This window comes from Parasteatoda tepidariorum, chromosome 2, assembly GCF_043381705.1.
Source record: "Parasteatoda tepidariorum isolate YZ-2023 chromosome 2, CAS_Ptep_4.0, whole genome shotgun sequence".
NCBI classification, from domain to species: domain Eukaryota; kingdom Metazoa; phylum Arthropoda; class Arachnida; order Araneae; family Theridiidae; genus Parasteatoda; species Parasteatoda tepidariorum.
The window spans coordinates 40,000,150-40,020,498 of NC_092205.1; the positions used below are offsets into that span (position 1 = coordinate 40,000,150).

Below are 20,349 nucleotides of genomic sequence, written 5' to 3' on the forward strand. Positions count from 1 at the left end.
CCCAGAGGTATTGATTTGTTGTGGGAACATGGAGGACTTTGCGACTCTACAGATTTAAAGGCATTAATCACCATTTACTACACGGGGAGTCTTCGACCGGCGGAGATCGAACCCACGAACATGGACCTAGCGAAATAGAATTGTCGGATACCTCGTGATGAGGGCGGAACCAAATGCCAACTCCTGGTGAACGAACTATAGAGCAGTTAAACGAGAACCAACACCGTCGTGCACCCTCTGTCCCTATGCTAGCTGATCAAAGTAGTCACCCACCCATTTACTGACAGTAGCCAGTGATGTTTGTCTTCGGTGTTCTACTGTGAACCGTGTCTTTTACGGTCAGTTCACTATGGGACGCTAAAGTATTAGGAATTCATTTCCAAACAAATGCTTCTTATTAAAATTGATTATCTACAACTTAAGATACATCACTGTCAGATTTAGGGCATTTTTGTCGCATTTAAGAAAACTAACCCATAAATGCGATTTGTGTCGCTAACAACGAAATCTTGCTATCAAAATTTGTTAACCTTTTCTGATTTAGCTAGAATGCTTTATACTCGAAAGCAATAGAAGTTTAAATCATTTCATGATGAAAGAAAGCGGTATTTATCATCATTTTAACGAAAAATTGAGTTCATCAATCAAAAATTTGGAAAATTTTAAAGAGCTAAATATAACTAGAGCTCTGATCTAGTTCTATGCGAGTTTCCATCGTTTTTTAACAGCTACATGCAGAATTCATTGTGTGACATTATAGTCGATAGAAATTTATCGCCAATCAAAACTATGACAACATTTAAATTAGCTATAATTCTACGATTTTTATCGAAATTCGGTGTTGGATGATATTACAATTTTTAATAATTTTCTTATCGCTAAAAACAAAATTTATCCTCATACATCGCGAATTCAAATTTATCGTCAATTAATATTCAAAAAAAAAAAATTTTTTTTTAACAATCTTATTTGTAACTGCAACCTAAAATAACATTGAAGCAGCCTCTTATTGCTTGACAAAAATATATGTTTCACTTAGTTCTTAACTAGCAGAATTTATCATCATATTATCACTAAATAGAAAAAAATTCGACTATGTTTTTTGACTATGTAAAGTTGCCAAATTTCAACTGGACATCTATGCTTGTTGTTAAGAGAAATTGATTAATGATTTTCTAACCTTTGTAAAAAAAATTTATCGTCAATAACAATTCCAATATCTTTCTGACTAGTGTGTTCCATTTTTAACTTTTTCTGTGTGCATCGTTAAATAACACAAATTTAAGGAAATAAATATGTAGTTTTCTATTTCAATGTCTTTAAGTTGGCATTAGAATTTTTTTTTTTTTGTAAAATGGAGAAAACAATGTTTGTTTTTTAAATTAGTTAATTTAAATCATGACTTGAAGCTAATGTAGATTTAAAGTAGGGTTGTAAAAATGTAAATAAAAATGATTTAATTCCCTACAAATCCTTGTTTTGATAAATGAAAAATAGTATTTTAACACAATATGGCTAAAAATTATTAGTGAAAGATAATGTCACAGATTTTATTTATTATTTTGTGCAAATATGTCCCGAATACTATTTAATGTGCAGGAATACCAGTGTACAATGCTTTCTACCTTCATTGAGCAATATTTTTGTTATTGGGCATGGTAATAAAGATGAACTAATGTTCTAATTATTTACCTAAAACTGTATTGTTAAGAACAGTTAACCAAGCTTAATAGATTTAAAAGTTATCAAAAACAGTATCAAATCATGCTTGTTTGATTGTACAATATGTTTGCCTCCACAAAAATAAATAAAACTTAGTCTTCTAAGTACAAAAATGTAAAAAGGTAGGTCACTCTTAAAAAAATTAAAAATCTAGAAATTATATTTTCTGAAACTTTTAAGAGCTTTTTAGAATTATAATCCACAGAAGTTGTGGTGTGTCTCAGTTTTAGGCTTTTTCTTTTTTTCTAAAAGAAAAAAAAATTAAAAGAAACAAACACTATTTCCAACATGGCAGCTTTATTACAACCTGAGGAACATTACTTTTCATTATAAAAGCAAACTGTAGAAATTAGAAGATTTCAGTAATTCAAACTCTCAGAGTCAAATGTTCCTGAAACTCTTCCTTTTTTTGTACACAAAACTTCGTTTCTGAATCTATAATCGAGACTCCCTTTACAAAAGAGGATGTCTTCATATCTCTTAAAAATCGAGATATCTCAGTTCCTGGATAACATGACACTTTCGGGACAGGGAAAACTTGCATATGTCTATTGGGCAACTATGTCCAAATCACAGTATGGGGATAAATAATCTTCTCTCACCAACTCTGCTGCTTTAATGACTCTGCCTTGGCTTAGGTTTTTGTTTGTCACAATCTGGTTTTAATTCAACTGGTACAAGTTTTTGCAGCGAAACCACTTTGAGTACCTTTTCAACAGAGAAACTTCAAAAATCTGCTTTTTCAGCTTTCAGATGGTTTTGGATTTTTCATGCTACTGCAAAACTGTTTTACGCTGTATACTAGAAAGATGTCATGTTCAAGGACTACATCTGCCAATTAGGATTAGAGAAATAATAACAGAAGGAGATAAAAGAGTATTTCATCTAAAAAAAATCTCCTGCTACAAAGCCAAAAGCACTTATTTACAGGCTTTGTATCCAGCGAAAATTAACAAAAAACCAATTTGAACAGTTTTCCATAAGCTGCTTCAAAATCTGTAATTTACAATGAAATTTCCAATGCATTTAAATAACAGTGCAATATTACAAAGACTTATCTGTATTAGACAGTCCAAATAATATAAGATCATAAATATATATACACAAGAAATGTAAAACATGTACAAAACTGAGATATTGTCTTAAAATCATTTACATAAATACCAGATTCTATCCTTAGAAAGTTTTAGAAAGATTAAAAGAAAAGAAAATATTAATAATGAAAGTAGTAAAATAGTCACCAAACAGAAGCATAAATGGCTATTTTGAGTTAAGAAATTTTTTAAATGGCAGAACACCCTTAAATAGTACCATTATTTTCCTTCCAAAATAAAAATTTAATAAGTCAAAGAGTAGTATTCCATTAGCACATTCATTCAATGGCAACTGCAGGAGAGCTTCTAGGCTCCAATTCAAATCGAGCTAAGAAGCCCCCTGAATCATAAAACTACTTGCCAGCTGCTTAAAAAGGGAGCTAGCGCTCTATTTGATAAGTGATCATACACTTTTCATTACTTAGCTCATATAGCTTTTAAAGACATATCAGGAGGTACGGACATAATTAAGTGGGACATTTCGTAAAATTATCAGCATTTGTATTTTTAAGAACATCTGGTCAACAGTGAAACTTAAGTTCGTTCAAGTCAAAATATAAGCAGCATTATGTAGAAATGCTGCTCAATTTCAAGATAAAGGTATCAAGTTGGTAAAACTTCTGTTGGTGCTAAACGAGGTTGTCACTTTCGATTTGGCATTCCACGTGAACTATTTTCTCCACTACCCCTATCTCTCCCTCTACTAACTCCACCTCGATAAGAGTTATGACCACCTCGCTTGTCTGCATTGCCTATGTAATCACTCAATGTTGCTGGATGATTACTTGTATTATTATTGAAACGAGTATCATTAGCCCAACGCCTCACAGGACCGGGGCCACCTCCTCTTCCTCGTCCCCTCGGTGGTCCTCCACCTCGAAGTCTGACATTGTCACCATCAGAATTGTAGTTTCTTTCTGGACCTGGTCGACGAGGAGCAGGAAAATTCTGAGCATTGCCTACTTGACTTCTAAGTTGTTGATCGATTTCTAGCTTTTCTTGACGTAGTTTCTCCACTTCCTATAAAAAAATATAACAAATTTCCTATAGATAAAACATCCTTTAGAATACCAGAAAAATATATTAAATTTGGAAATACTTAAAGTTTTCAAGTGAATTTTAAAAAATTATGATTACCTTCCTACAGAGCAGTTTCTGAGAGTTTTGACTATATGAACGATTTAGATAGTCTGGTGCAAGACATTTTAGACATACTAAATGCTGTTTTGAAAATTAAATGCTGTCAGAGTTATAAAAGTCATCAGGCAATCTCAATCCTACCAGTGAAAAAAATTAATTAACCTGACCTTAACTATGAATAATGGATAATTTACTATTTCTCCTTCGTTCAAAAAAAAAAACTCACTACATAAAAAAAAACATTCAATCTAATTGAATTATAAAAAATAACACACTCAAATGTCATGTTATAAGAAAATTGTTACGTCTAAAATGCATTTAAAATACAAATTAAATTTTTTGAGAATGAGAGGTTATTTTTAAGCATCAGGAAGAAATTTTTGTTTCATATCATCAAATCTTTTCTAAAGTCTTCTCTTTTAATATATATTATATATTTCCATTGCTCCTTCAGGTTACTGAAGTTTTGATGTATTTCTAAATTTATTAATTTCAACATCTTTGAAATCTCTAATATGTTAAATGAAACATAGATTTTAAATTTCAGCAAATGATTTTGGTATAAGATATTTGGTAAGACACATATATACAGAACATAATTAATGTATCATTTAACATTTGGTAAAATTAATTTAATAGTAATTTTTTCAAAAGCTATACTTACTTTTAGGTGTGCCAAATGGTATTCTAATAGTATTTTGGCATTTGTAATACTTTCTATTGTACCAACAAAAACAAATGGAACCTAAAATTAAAATTTTAAAAAAAATCATTAAAACGTTTTATAAAAGATGTGAATTCAAAAGTACAAAACTCCATTTCAAACAAAGAATATAAATCAAAGTTATGGCCAATTTTAAGATATACAAACAACTTTAAATTCAACAAGCATATTTCATTTGATTATTCTATTTTAGCATCTTTTTTTATTTATGTACGTAACAAATTTTTAGACGAAATAGATTAATCATTTGTAATTCATACCCATCATATTGCAAAAATATATTTAAACACTAATTGGTAAATTTTCATTCCAATAAAGATAGCAAAAAAAAAAAATGCCACAGCACTATCAAGAAAAACAAGAATACTTAGTTTTGCTCATTCATTCCATTGAATTAATACATTATATACAGAAGAGCGTAGATCACAAATATTGACCAGGAAAAATGATTTACATAAAAATAAGAGATTCTTTTGATAATTAACTCAAGAATGCCAACTGTATTTATGTTTATCTCTATTAAGTAGGGATATGAATTTTAGTAATATTAAAATGAAACAAACATTTAATGTATAATCCAAATGCACATTTTTTCTGATAACTTGGTTACTCTAACACAGAAACAAATGCTTTCTTGCATTCTTCTAGAGAAGTGCAAGTTTTTTTGAACAAGTGAATTTCCTCATATAATGCAAAAGTTAAAGGTTGAAAAGGTTTTAAAAATAATATGATGAATAATAACCATAACTTATAGAAGCATCAAAAAGATCACTTTGATATTCCTGATTAAGTGGTTACTGATTAAGTGTCATGCGCTAATTAATATCTCAGTTAACCAACTTATTGAGAAGCCAAAAAGTTCTAAATCACAATCAATGATTTAACTGGTTATCAACAAAGTGACAAGAAGTGCAATTGGGCAAACAGTTGCTTACTAAGGCAATACCTTTTAATTTCTTTTATTTATAAACACACAAACCCAGGGTTTCTAAGGGGAAAAATCAGCTCATGCAGGGTGCATAGCCAAATCTTTCAACAAAAAATAAGCACCTTTTAAATACTTTTAAAGCACTCAAAAAATATTTTTAAGCACTATATACACTGACAAAATGCAAAATAATTTTCAAAGACTTTACACGATCATGATGAAATAACTAGTTTCTGACAAAGAACTCTTTTCTTGATTACATTAGCCATTATAAAATGATCGAGAGATTTTTCGGTTCTATATCAGAAGGGGGAAAATGAAGCCTCAAATTGAGAATATCTTGCAAAATGCAGCAGAGTTGCACAGGAGAGTGCAATAAACTCACCGAACCCAGCTCACTTGTATAAGCTATGAACTGACGGTACCCCAAAATGGATTATGGTTGAATGAATTGTAAAAATTTTGGATAGAACAATGAGAGAAGCACGATTTTGCATAATATGTGGCGAAAATAGACTGGTAAAGGAAAAAAATTTCATTTTTGAATTTCATTTTTCTTTTTAAAACACCCAATGAAAAAAGCATCTTTAAGGGCTTTTAAAAAACAAAAATCAAAAATGAGAACCTTTAAGCACTTTTCAAAAAAGCTACGCACCATGTCATGTGAGGAAACACTGCTGTCTAAAAATTCCATTACACAGCAAAATAAACTAAAATATTTATTTACAAATTAAATAGAAAATCAAAGTTTCGAGATTATATTCTGCAATCAATCATTATTAGTCATTTTCTTTTGAAAGCAGTATTAATAATAGACTAGGTAACTTTATTTATAAAAAATATACAAAATGTATTTTGTTACTTAAGTTTTGACTAAAAAGATGATTGATTTGTCAGAGCAAACACTGAAAAAAAATTACATCATAAATTAAAAAGTTTTGTCATATTAATGAAGAGAAGGTGAGAAAAAAACAGTCATATTTACAGAAAAAAGATTATAAGAAAGAAGAAAACTGCTATTTTTTTTCTGTCTTTTCTCCTAAATTACTATCAACAAAAATGCACGAGACTGGCAAACTCGAGAATGAATAATTAACAAATTCCAATAATTAACTTTTAGAAACAATTTAAGAATATGAAAATTAATACTTTAAAACTGAGGGTTTTTACGTTACTATATTTACCAAATGTATAAAGTTGACCCTTAGCATATTTTATAATATGGTTGAAAACTATGTATAAGAAATTACTTAATTCAACTTTTAAGACATAATATCTATATACTGAGAAACAAATTTTAAAATATAATGCACAAAGCATTAAAACAAAAATCTTAATTCAAAAAGCAATTTAAAAATTATGCAATTAAAGTGATCTTACATGTGAAATAAAGGGAAATTCAAGCAAAAGTAAAGCAGAAACAAAGTAAAGGAAAATTCAAAGAGAATGATAAACAAGAAAGAGGAAAATCATATTGCCAAAGAAAAGAAAACTTGAAATAAAATTTAGGAAATAATAAGCCCACTAAAACATATTGAACATCTGAGTAGTAGAACAAAAAAAGGAAGATTTGATACTTTAATAAAATCCTGAGTTCTATTAGAAATCACTGCAAATAGAAAATAAAAATGCAGTGGATCTTTAAAAAAATAAAAGCTAAGATTGCTATTCCCAGCTACACTTACACTGAAAGTTCGTTCTGAAACAGTGCCTTCCACCAAACTAGAAGTTCTGTCAGTCATACTGGGATGTGATGTTGGTTTTCTATGTACTTGAATGTCCAATGATCCTTTACCTGTTCTATGTTGAGGTGGACCACGTCCCTCCTGAATAATACAGGAGGAAATATAACCATAATTCTTTCAATTAAAACTTTTTTTTTCCTCTCACTATTTTCTATTAGATCTGAATTTATTCATGGAATTAAAAAAATAAAAAAAAGTGGCTATATAAATTTTAAAACTAAATAAATTATTTAAAATTCTTGGCATCTTTATGAAATTCTATCTACGCTATACGGAAAACCAAATAATAGTTCAAAGAAACAATCAAAATATTTACTAAAATCTAAATTCCCACAATGAAAAATATAAGAATCAGATTTTACTTCATTAAGAAGTAAATACTAAACAAAATAGAGCCTCTAAACAACAATTATATTTTGTACAAAAAATGAAGACTATTTTTTTAAAAAAATGCAGCAAATATTAGTTTAAGACTACTTTAACAAGAATTACTTTTTATACTTTTGTACTCTAAATAGACAACATTGAGAAAAATACAAGTAAATAAGGCCACACTAATAGAAATAACACAATAATTCTCAATTATTAAAACTTTAGCTCCAGTATATCATTTGTAATGTTTACAACAAAATTTTGTGGTAATTAAGACTTCTGATATTCAAAATAATGTAAGTGCAATTTGACTTACAGCGAAGAAGCTGAAAAGCTTGTTTAAAGAGATCCGTGTTTAAAGAGAATTAAATTTTTTCTTCTACAAAAGAGCAATCAGTTTTTAAAAATGACTTTCAAAATAACAAAACTATTAGAATTAATCACCAAGTAATCACAATCATCATCATTCCTATTGATTGCAAATCAATTATTTTGAACCATGATATGTTTAGAATAAAATAAAACAGACAATTTTCACAGAATTTTCAAAGTATTCAGTAAATTTAACGAGAACAAATATCTAATCAGTATTATAGTATTGTTTCTTATTGACATAAGGAAAACCTTATACTAGCAAAATCCAATCAAGTGATCAACAAAACTTTGATACATTTTATGCCTCTCTAAATGAGATATTAAAAGCACTGCCCATACTAAAAACTTAAAACTAATCATTAGATTTTTCTGTGCTAAAATACAATTTCATTAGCTAGAGGGATAGATCTTAAAGTTAAACTACTATATTTTCATTTAGTCTCGTTACATTTCTTCACAAATAAGCAATACCCATTCAGTACATATTTTAATTGCACATTTGCAGAAGACAAAAAATTATTCTTTACTAAATAACCTTTAAGCCATATACTAATAAATTGTGATTAAGTATTCTTTATAGAAAGCAATTAAACCACTGATATTACATATTAAGCAATTTTTACATCTCAGTTTTTACACATTAAACAATTTAAAAGATAACTTTTGCACATTTGTGTTAAAATAACGACTATGCATAAAAGTGAATGACTAAAATATTTTTTCTTCTGATGACTAATATATTTCTGAATGACTAATATATTTTAATATATTTATTGATGAATTTTTACACCCTTCAATTTTTGCTGAAAAATATTCAATACCTCCCTTTACCAGATAATCTATCAGTATTCTGAAAACAGAAAGGCTCCTGTTTGCTTGTAGACTGTGTGTTCCCTGAAGAAGTGTTGTCTTACAAACACACATATATTTTATTTTTTCCTGATTTAATGTTTATTTTTTTCCTGATTTAATGTTTGTTTGAATATCTAAATTATTCTGAAAATAAATAACATGAAAATATTGTGTAACTCTCCAGATACTGTCGAAATGACAATCACAATTTTAGGTACGTAAAATATTAGGAAAAATAAAAAGTTAACACAAAAACTAAATTAAAAAAATAAGATTGTGGAACTATTGTAAGATTTAAAAAAGTTTTTAAAAAAATGGACTTTTAAGAGATTAAGTAGCGTTAAGAAAAATAGAACTTCAAATCAAAATTACCTGCCCATTATAATTCTAGCATTAGTAACAAAATTTTAAAAAGGGCATCTATAAGCTTAACATTACTTGAATAAATTATTAACAAGAGATAATAAAAATCTTAAGTACATGTTGCATAAAATACAATTATATAACTTAACTGTAACAATCATACTTTGCTTAAAATAAAGAAAACATTTACTTTTCAATTTATATTTAACCTTAATTAAAATACTATTGCTACTCTGTGACTTATAACAACTAAATGCTTCTGCTAAAATGTTTCTTTTTATTAAAAAATCAGAAATAAAATTAATCTTGCGTTTGTGCAATGAATATATCTTTACAATTCATAATAACTTAATCATTCCTTACTAAAAAAATATTAAAATTATCTTAAAATATAAAATATCAAAATACATCAAAGTCAGGGTTGCCACAGAAAAAAAATGAACAAAATAGTTGCTTTTAGTAGCCTATAGCATGAAACTAGTTGCTGAAAAGTATTAATAGTTGCCTAAATAAGAACAAATATTTTTCAATATGACTACAATTTTATTAAAAGATTTAATTGTCATATACCATGTTCCATTTAGCCATACATTCATTTCAGGCCAAAAATAGTTGCAAATAGTAGCATATTAGTGTGGCAACCCTGCAAAGTATGTGTGAATTTTTACGATAAGATGTATAGAATAGTTTTGAAGTAAAAAAAAAATAGTTAGCTTCATTAACTGACACTTCATTATTTTTTTAATTAAATTAATGCCCTTTTTCCCTTCTCTTTCATATAAAAAGATTTGACATTTGGGTTGAAATAAAATTCATCAGATATTATAGAAAAGTTACAAGTATTTGCAAAACATTTGAGCAAAAAATACTTACAAGAGCTATTTTAAGTAGGGTTTAAAAAAATTTAAAGTGTAAGAAGATAAATGAAAGCTCACAACACAAGTTGCGCTAGTGTATCAACTCTACTATATAACCATCATCAGATTCTTAATAGCAAGACACATTAATGCACTTATTCACTGCTAGTTACAAGTAGATAAATAAGCAGCAATGCAATGATTAGCATAGAAATTCAGAAGTAAGTTAAGTTTTAAAAGCATCCAAGAGAGATTATTAGCTTTCTGAAATACTTTTTTTAATCACAATATACAGCAGCAATTGGTTGGACAAAAAAAACTCCAGTTATTATCATTTGCAGTTTAGTGTGGAGGGTAAAAATTTTCAAATAATTAAAACATTTAAAATAGCCCTTGTGTATATTAATAGCAATTGTTTAAGCTTAAATAATTATAGAAACCTTACCTCTTCCCTCGGAGATTGATTTTCATTATCACCTTCAATTTTTACTCTTACAACACCAGATTTATCAACTATTTCTTGAATTATTCTTCCATTTTTACCAATAACTTTACCTAAGTACAAATTTACTCTCATTATTAACTTAAAAAAAATCTAATATCAAATTAAAACTAATACTGGAGTGATAATTTAATTTCAATCATACTATACAAATCAAGCAAAACAATATTAGGAATTTTAGAGGGAACGCGAACCCTAGTGATTTTTCAAACTGACATGAAATTTGAGCACCCGAACATTGACAACAATGGTTATGTTTAAATTCTACATTAAAATTACGTAATGCATTTAATATTATGAAATAGAAACTTTTAAACTGATAGAAAGAAAAATGCAGGTCAAGCACTGTAATGAAAGTAGGCAAGGGTGGTTTTGTACATCAAAATAAATACAGACATGAGAGTGGTTAAAGAAAAAAAAAGTTAGAAACTACTTATACAATTCAAAATATGCAAAAATAGATAAACCATGTGAAACTATTTTGCACAAAAAATCTAATTAATTTACATATTATACTAAGTTGTTTTCTTTTCACTATATGCTGTACTGACAGTCCAACAAATTGTTAGACTGTCGGCTTGCTTACATGTATCATGATTAAAAAGAATAAATAATTGTTTACACAGAAATTTTTTTTACAGGACTGTAATAATTATAAATATACTAACCAACTAGGATTCGAGGCACTTGAACAGATTCTTCAGCATATTCTAGCATGCTTCTCGCTTTTTTAACTGCTTCTTGCGTCTAAATATAAAGGTAAAGTTATTTAATCATTTCATTCTCCACCAATAAAATATAAGGTAGATTTTAATTCCATGTTTTTTCAATCAAAAGATAGAATTTTAATTAACATTATTAGCATTTTTTTCGAAAAAATTATGTTTATTAATTACTTTTTACAGCTATGCAAGTCTATATCAAGACAGCATTAAATGTTTACTTTAATCTGTACTTTCAATCTTGAGAATCAAAAGATTTTTAAAAATGTAATTTCAAATGTGTTGGAATATAACACACACCAAGAAAGATAGTAATTTTGTTAACAAAAATTAATTAAAGCAGCAATTTATTAAAAATGAATTTTAAAATTAAGAAAAGAAAATAATAAAAGTATCAATAATTTAACTTTTTATTCAACTTCATCAATAATTTTTTTTTTAAATCATTTGATTTAAATCATGATTTAAAGATTTAAATCAAGCTGATTTAAATCAACAAACCCTGGTTTAGAACAGAAAATTTCAACCGTTTCCAGTACAATTTTATCATTTGAGCACAGAACAAATCTCACTAGTTTGAGATTCAAAATTCTACCCTTTAAGATTTGTAACAGAATTGCTGAAAATAGAAAATAAATAAGCATTCAACCTCTGAAATAATCTTAAAAATATGATAATGTAAAATGCTTGATTAGTTTTCTTTTTCACGAAATGACTGAATTCCCAAAATGATTAAAACACTGAATTTTGAAGGATTGTTTTGAACTACAAAATATTCATGTAGAAACACTACTAAATTAGAAGCAACATTATAACAATTTATTAAAAATAAATGAAATTACCTCTCCAAATATTTTAAAAGTACAACTACATTCTTCTAAATCAATTCCAGTAATACCATCTAATTTTCTTGCATTCTGTATATTCGCCCCATGGGCACCTATTGCTAAGCCCATTAAATCTTCCCTAACCGTAAATTCTTCTCCATAACCAGAATTTGAATGAAGGCGTGTACTCTAAAAAATAAAGACCATTTTTGTTAATACACTACACAGAAACCACAGGTAGATATGACTACCAAGTGGATTTTTTATCTTTTAAAAACAAAAACACTCATCTCAATTAAAATACATAAAACAGCCATTGAGAGCTTTATTAATGTTATAAACATGGGTGTCACTCTAAAAGAAATTTCAAGACTGAACTTATTTGATTTATTAACACAACTTATCACTCTTCAGCAGAATTTTCAAATTTTTTTTTTCTCTATGACTTCAAAAAGTACCCTTCCATAAAAACTACCTAAGGTAACTACCTAAAACTAACTTCCCAAAAAAATAAACACAGTAATATAATGGCTCATAACATATTAATGTGATTATTTTTTCTAAAAAATAAAAAAATTCGTCATATTTAGTTTATTTTTTTTACAGCAATAAAATCTACCTTGAACATCTGTTTACACCAATCGCGGTATAAAAGAACCACTACTTTGACTTGGAGTCATTCATGTCTATTTTTCACTTCCTCATCATCAATTTTTTGATCTAGCCCTATAAATTTAATTTAATAAAAAAACTCAATAAATAAAAAATTGCCAAATATTTCTAACATTAGGAAAACTCAAACTGATTCAGATTCAACAAAAGAAGATGAAATTCAATCATTCCAATTCTTTCATTGCAGTGTGACATTATTTGATCATTTAGCGATAATAATGAAAAATAATGTCTTCATTAAAAGGTTTTTCTGCTAAAAAATTTGAAAAACAAATTAGAGAGAGAGATTAATAGTAGTATGGAATTTAGTCCACTCGTTTTTTCTTTGGACTAGAGAAATATGGTTACAAGTTATAATACACAATTGTCTGAAAATTGAAAAAAGATTTACATGAAATATAAGATCTCATTTCAATAACAATCTAAATATCAAATTAATAAAACTTAGTAGCCGTAATAAAGATCTGATTATCTTTCAAATTCAAATAAAAATCTCAAACATATAAATCAACATTGTGAATTGAGAAAAATACTTTCATAAAAGCATCTGCTTACATATTAGATATTTCTATGCATAATTATAAGATAATTGCCATCTAATCATATGATGCATTCTCTTTTGACAGAAAAATCACTTCAGATCCTTAATATATTAAGATACATTTTTGGTTATTTTCAGACAAAAATAAATAAGTTATAAGGGTATTTACTTGCAGACTCTTAGTAAAGGTATGTTTGCAAAGGGTATAAAATTTTAGTAGAAAACCAAACAAAAAAAACTATTTCTTGCCCCTAGTAATGATGCCTTGATTTTGCACGGACGTACAGTCAATACATCTCTTTACACATTGGATAAATTTTATCTTGCCTGTGCAGCATTTTTGTCTTTTTGATAGTAAAAATGAAATATGCCAAAAATACTACTTTTCACTTTCTATATCAGAAAAGGCACAAACCAAAAACTACTACACACAATCAATACGTAAACCCTATAACTTAATTATGCTAAACACATGTATATCAGAAAAAAATATATAATAAACACATAAAATATATACACATTCAAGTTGGTCACTTATTATCCTACTTTAATCCATCAAAATACCTTAAAATTATGGCAATCTGAAATCATTGCTTTAGTGAACAACAATAATAAATGTAATTATTTTTAAAATACAATAGGCATTTCAAATATTTTCACACCCAACAAATATGCTTCGATCATAAAGCAGCTAAAACATTCCAAGCGCTATTGAAAACAAAATGCTTTTAAGTAAAATGATAGGCTTTACACTCATATATAAAGATTTTTGCACATGATTTTAAAACTTATTCAAGCATTCTTAATCTATCCATACAAAGTAGATCAGATAGAAAAAAACAGACAATTTTCAAACTTTAAAAAAAAAAAAAACAATAGTACAATAAATTTCTTGAAAATTTACACTGGGCTAGCATTTAAAATTAAAATTAACTAGACTAGCATTTTAAGTTAAATTACCAACATGGATGAAGATTTTACACAAAAGCATAGCTTCAAAGTTCAGATGAAAAACCAATGCTAATCAAAACTTCCAGGCAATTCAAGCTATGGTAGGCACATCCAGGCGTTGAAATCTTTGATGGTAACCTTACCAACCAGAAACTGCTAACGTAATAGAAAAGTTTCCCTCTCAACATAGTTTTTTTTCCCCACGAAACTTTCACCAATTTTTAAATTTTAAAAAGGTATTCATAACATTTAACAGTATAACATTTCACAGCTTACTGTGGTTTGAAATAAATTTATGCTTATTATTCTTATACACACAATATGAAAAAATATAAAGCCTCAAAACACAGGGAGAAAGGAAATTTGGGAGCCCTTGTGTGACGATTTTAAAGCATTTTATTGTGATCTTAATGGGAGAATATAAGACCTTTCATATAAGACCTTAACATTATACTTGCAAACATAACAAGAAAAAAAACTTATTTTTAGTTCAAATGCATGTAAAAAAAAAAAAATTAGAGCATAAAGAGTTACGATTAAACATTTCCATAATGAAAGATACAGCTATCTACGAAGAATTTGTCAGAGAAAGAAAATTTCAGTAAAAATATGGAAATAAAACATAGAATTTCTACAAAACCAATTTAAAATCTGCCACTGTTTTATAAATGCTTTCCATTTTAAAAAGTTTGAACTAAAATTTTATTCATTTACGATAATTCAAATTGAAGTAATAAGTTAAAAGTAATAAAAAATTATGGCAGGCAAAAGTATCATATTTCAGGAAACTAAGTTACAAAAAGGTAATAAAATTACATTTTATATATATATTTCTATATTTAAACACACAGTGAAACCTCCCGTTATGGACACGCCTGCAAAACGGACGCCTCTCAATACGGACATATTTTTAATCCCCAGTGAATATTCAATGAATAAACCATTATGTACATTTTCCACATAGTGGACACTCTCGTAACCGGAAGCGGACAGTCATTTTTGCCCCAAAATGTTATTTTCTATCGTTTCAAACCAGACACAACTTTTCCTAAATTTAAAAAAAATAAATAAATCTGCTTTAAAATGCAAGAAGAAAATATGCAACTTTTCATCATTTTTAAAGCATGTGATTTCTTTGCCATCCATTACAAAAAAATATTGTTAAGCTATTTCATTACTAAAGAATCAATCTGTCTACTTGCCTTATTTTTGCAAAGAAAGGAGAGAAAATGATACTGGTCTAGTGAAATAATTCGAACAGTGGCATCATTTGATCTTTTCATCTGGACGACACAGGTTACGAGACCCCTCAATTTGAAATGACGTCCTAAATGCTTTAAATGCTTCTTCCCCACTGAAAATTTCTTTTCCTATCAATTTGAAGACTGTATTTAACACAGCGGGGGAGGGGGGGAAAGAGAACAGAAATATTATCTGGGAATTGTTCATATATTCAGACACTTGACAGATGATCAATTGTAAATAATCAACTCCATAGGTCTTCATACCTTACAGGTATGCATTACTTTTTTTCTTCTTGTGAATCGTGGGAGGTTTACTTTCAAGGAGGTATTAACCATGTTTCCTATCAAGTGATAGGTAGGTGTTAGAGGGTTTAAACCTAACAATAGAAACTAACTGAGGACTAAAAGCTCCTATTCGGTATCACATGACTAACTTGAATATCTGTGTAACTCGTTAAACTTCGCTATTAGGGCACCCTTCCCATAAAACTCGCATTGACCGACAATTTTTTCAGTCCCAAGAATGTCCACTTAAACGAGGTTTTACTGTATGTATGTATGTATGTATATAGGAAAACTCAAACTGATTCAGATTCAACAAAAGAAGATGAAATTCAATCATTCCAATNTTTAATTTCCCAGAAATGTTACTTCTCCTCTTAACCAGATTGAATTATTATTCTAATGATTAAACCCATGTCTTGGAATTTCCCCACTCTCTTGCTTTTGAGAAAGAAGGGGTCACACATCAACTAGGTCCTATTATAATTCCAGGGTTGCCACAGTAAAAAATGAACAAAAATAGTTGGTTTTAGTAGCCTCAAGCATGCAAATAGTTGCCTAAAACTAAGAAAATAGTTGCCTGAACAGGAACAAAAATTTATCAAAAATAGTAGCCAAATAACTAAAATTATAGCTTAATTGTCAAATACTATTATTAGGACTGGGTGATGTCAGAAATTTCAAATCGTGATACATCGTCAGTTAGACATCACGATATAGTGATGTATCGCAATTTAGCATTTGTTCAAAAATTACCTATGGGAAATCTTTAAATCAATCAAAAATAAATAAAAATAAATAAATCTAGTACAAAAGAAAATATTAATTCTAAACATATTTTACTATGACATCAATACCATTGCTTAATTTTTTCAATTAAATTAATAAAGAAGTCTAAGTAAAAGCAAACCCAAGCTTTATTTCATTTTTCTTAAATTAAAAATGAAATAAAGAATTAAAAAAGATTTATTGGTTTAAAAATAATAATACTGGAACAAATTATTTTACATACATGAATTAAAAATTAAAAGAAGAAAAAAAACGAAAGTGGAAAACAAACCAAAAAAATGTTTACTTTAGAAAAAAAAAAAATTTCTTATTATTTGTTGAAAAAAAAACATGCTTTTGAAACATCATTAGCCCCTTTTTTATTTATTTATTTAAAATAATAAAAAGTAGAATTAACTAATAGTCAAATTCCGTACTTAATAAATGCAAAAATAATTTAACTTATTTATTATTATTTTCATTTTTGAAAATAAAATCGACTAAAGATTTATTCGTTTAAAAATGATACTGACTATCGAACAAATTATAAAACAAACAAGTATTGAAAGAATTTTAATAAAAATTTTAAAAAAATACTTAAAGTACTATGTTAAATTATTAAAAACGTCAAAACATTACTAAACTTTTTATTTAATTAAAAAAAAAATTGTTTTAACTAATAGCCAAATTTTTTTAAACATTTGTTTTGATTTTCTCAAAAATAAAAGCAAATTAAATAAAGATAAGCCTTGTCTTAATTTTTTTATAATTAAAAATGACTGAGTATTTATTGGTTGAAAAACAATCAAATTATTATACTTAACTACCTAATAGTCGCCTATTCCTGAAAATACTTGCTTTCTTAACCTTTTCAGGCAAAAAAGTCGCCATAGTCGCCTAAGGTCGAAAATAGTAGTAAATAGTTGCATTTTAGTAGCCTGTGGCAACCCTGTAATTATTTTTCCAAGCAAATAAAGGCATAACAATTTATATAAAACCAGTGGCAAAAATGCTTAAAAATAAAACATTACAAAAAAAATATTCAAAATTAAACAAATAAAAAGTATATACAAGTAAGCACATACTTCTAATTGGCGAGCTGCCTCTTCCGTCCTGTTCAGAAGCAACACTTTTTGGCGAAGATTTCGAAAGTGCATGTCACTGAGCATGCACGCCCTCTTCTTCAGTCCTTCATGCCTTCCCTGGGAAGAAAAAAACTAAAATATTCTCAGAAAAAAGCCAACTAAAAGTAAAATAATCAATGATATCAATATACTTATTAAAAAGGGTAATCAAAGTACAGTCAAACCCCACTACAGTGAACACCGTTTATAGTGAACTCCCGGATATAATGAACGAAATGTTTGGTCCCGTGCCTTGCTATACACGTGTTATTTTTTGTGGATATAGTGAACCAAAATAGTGAGGAAATTGTATATAATGAACTTTTTTCGGTCTTTGACTGATTTTTTTCTTCATTTTTTGGGGACCATTAGTTTGGGAACCATTAGTTAAATTGCCTGCGTAACGGATATAGTGAACTCCCGGTTATAGTGAACCAAAATTCTGGTCCCTTGAAGGTTCACTATAGCGGGGTTTGACTGCATTTACAATAACATTTTCATAAAGAAACAGACTAAAAAAGTACTCAAAAAAATCAATCTATTTAAAACATAATTATAAGGTAAAATCCACTTATCTCTCATTTTTCTAGATAAAAGATAAGAGGAAAATAATTGAGGGAACAGGAACTAATATAAAAATAACAAAAACGATTCTAAAAAACAAAAAGAGCACTGTCAATCTTTAAAAATTGGTTAATGTCTTTCGGTAGATAATTTTCATAAAATAAATTTGGATGTTGAACCTTTTAGTTATTACAGTTTAATGTTTTAAATATACTAAAAACACAAACATGTACCAGCACCATAACTTCCAACTTGTTAAAAATACAAATAAGAACATAAAGCATAATAAGACAACCAGGAGTAACAGTGACACAAGGTTAAAAACCCTGAAAATTTTATATGTAAAATATCTATATCAAGATATGAATTTACAAACCATGCATTTTTCATATTAAAACATAATTTTTTGAATTAACATTTTTAATTAAACTACTAACTAACGAAGAATATCACATTTTTATAGTAACTAATTCAAGAAAACTTCTTATAAGAATCACTATATTGGATTTTAAAATCGCGAAAATACAAATTGTGATATTGAATCTCTAAATCGCATAAATATGAATCATGATACATAATCTTTAGATCGTGTGGATACGAATCGTAATACATGGTTTATAAAGCGTGTGTAAACACAAAAATGGATGTTTGATATTAGAACTGCATGAAAACAAATCGCGATATTGGATTTTATTAACTCATAAATACAAATCTTGATATTGGATTTTTAAATTGTGTGAATAAGAATTACGACGTACGATTTTTAAAATGCATGAATACAAATTGCAATGTGTAACTTTTAAAGTAGGTAGTTAGAAAATTTGATTATTGTTACTAAAATCATGCGAATACGAATCACGATATTAGCAGATTCTAAACATTCAAAAGGGCGAAAATTTGCTAACTAAGATACTTTTTAATGGGATTCAAGTGAGATTTAGCAAAACTTACAAAATTTTGTACAATTATAAGTTTTGGATATGCGAAAGTTTGCAAATAAATGATTATAGTGCTAGATGCAGAATTATTGGAGCACAGTGACGAAGAAGAAACAATACAACCTACTTGTAGTTTCAAGAATCATTCATTTTGAATTAAGTATGAAAACTACTAATAACTGTGAAGGAGAAAAACAGATCTGTGCCGAAGCACTGAGTTTCCTGGGAAACTTTATAACATCTTGGAAACGGAAAACAAGCTAGCACACCAAAGCTTGAAGTGATAAACAATATTCACAATGGCAATATTACAACACATTTCCGAGGTATTTATAATAAAGAAACAGTGAAGATAAGTTGTTTACATTCCTCTCCTTAAAATAAATATTTAAAGAGTTATACAAACAGGTATGTTACTCCTCTAGAAAGATAATATAACCCAAAACTTTAATTTTATAATAGGGTGAGCATAATAGAAAGGAAGAGCCAAATAATTTGTGCAAACTATTTCTAACTAAGGTCTTGAGAAAAGTAGAATTCTACAATATTCAGGGCAAATCACATGCCCTGCTTCTAGATTTTATAGCTGCACTGCGTCGAAAGAAAATCAGTAAAATGAGTATTTATGGAACAAGACTAGAAAAACCGGAAGAAATACAATTTAATCGAAACAGTAGGCAGCTATGTAGTACTATAGTCATTAGAAATTTGAAACTATAGAACTAAATTGAAACTATAAAAGTTATAGGTGAAAAATGTATTGTTTTACAAAGAAAATTAAAACCAAAAAGGTATTGTCCCTATATGTGATCTTTCTGTATAACAGCTTTGCGTATGAATAGGTGGCATTACTCTGGCATAATACGGTACCACTTACCCTTAAAAATTATTAGTATAGGGTATACCAGGCAAATGTACACCAAGCTTTGGGACTAAAAAAAACTTAAATTTAAGAAAAACGATAGTTTCACAAAATACTTTTTTAAAAAAACAAGTTCTCATGCTAGCCCCATTCCTGTTGCAATCTATGGAAAATAGGATT

General features: G+C 28.1%; 1 protein-coding gene across 4 annotated transcripts in view; it reads right to left on the reverse strand.

Annotated features, from left to right (window-relative positions):
* Positions 1–2,002: 2,002 nt before the first annotated feature.
* Positions 2,003–20,349, reverse strand: part of LOC107439499 (fragile X messenger ribonucleoprotein 1 homolog) — a 41,268-nt gene continuing 22,921 nt past the window's right edge. The window contains exons 7-13 of one of the 4 annotated variants that reach the window (XM_016052124.3): positions 17,767–17,898; positions 12,239–12,412; positions 11,343–11,421; positions 10,618–10,727; positions 7,294–7,434; positions 4,621–4,701; positions 2,003–3,836 (exon numbers count right to left, since the gene is read on the reverse strand). In XM_016052124.3, coding sequence (XP_015907610.2) covers positions 3,459–3,836; positions 4,621–4,701; positions 7,294–7,434; positions 10,618–10,727; positions 11,343–11,421; positions 12,239–12,412; positions 17,767–17,898 — 1,095 coding nt within the window. In that variant the 3' untranslated portion in view covers positions 2,003–3,458. The remainder of the gene's footprint in view (positions 3,837–4,620; positions 4,702–7,293; positions 7,435–10,617; positions 10,728–11,342; positions 11,422–12,238; positions 12,413–17,766; positions 17,899–20,349) is intronic. The other 3 variants (XM_016052125.3, XM_016052129.3, XM_016052128.3) reach the window with 3 other exon arrangements.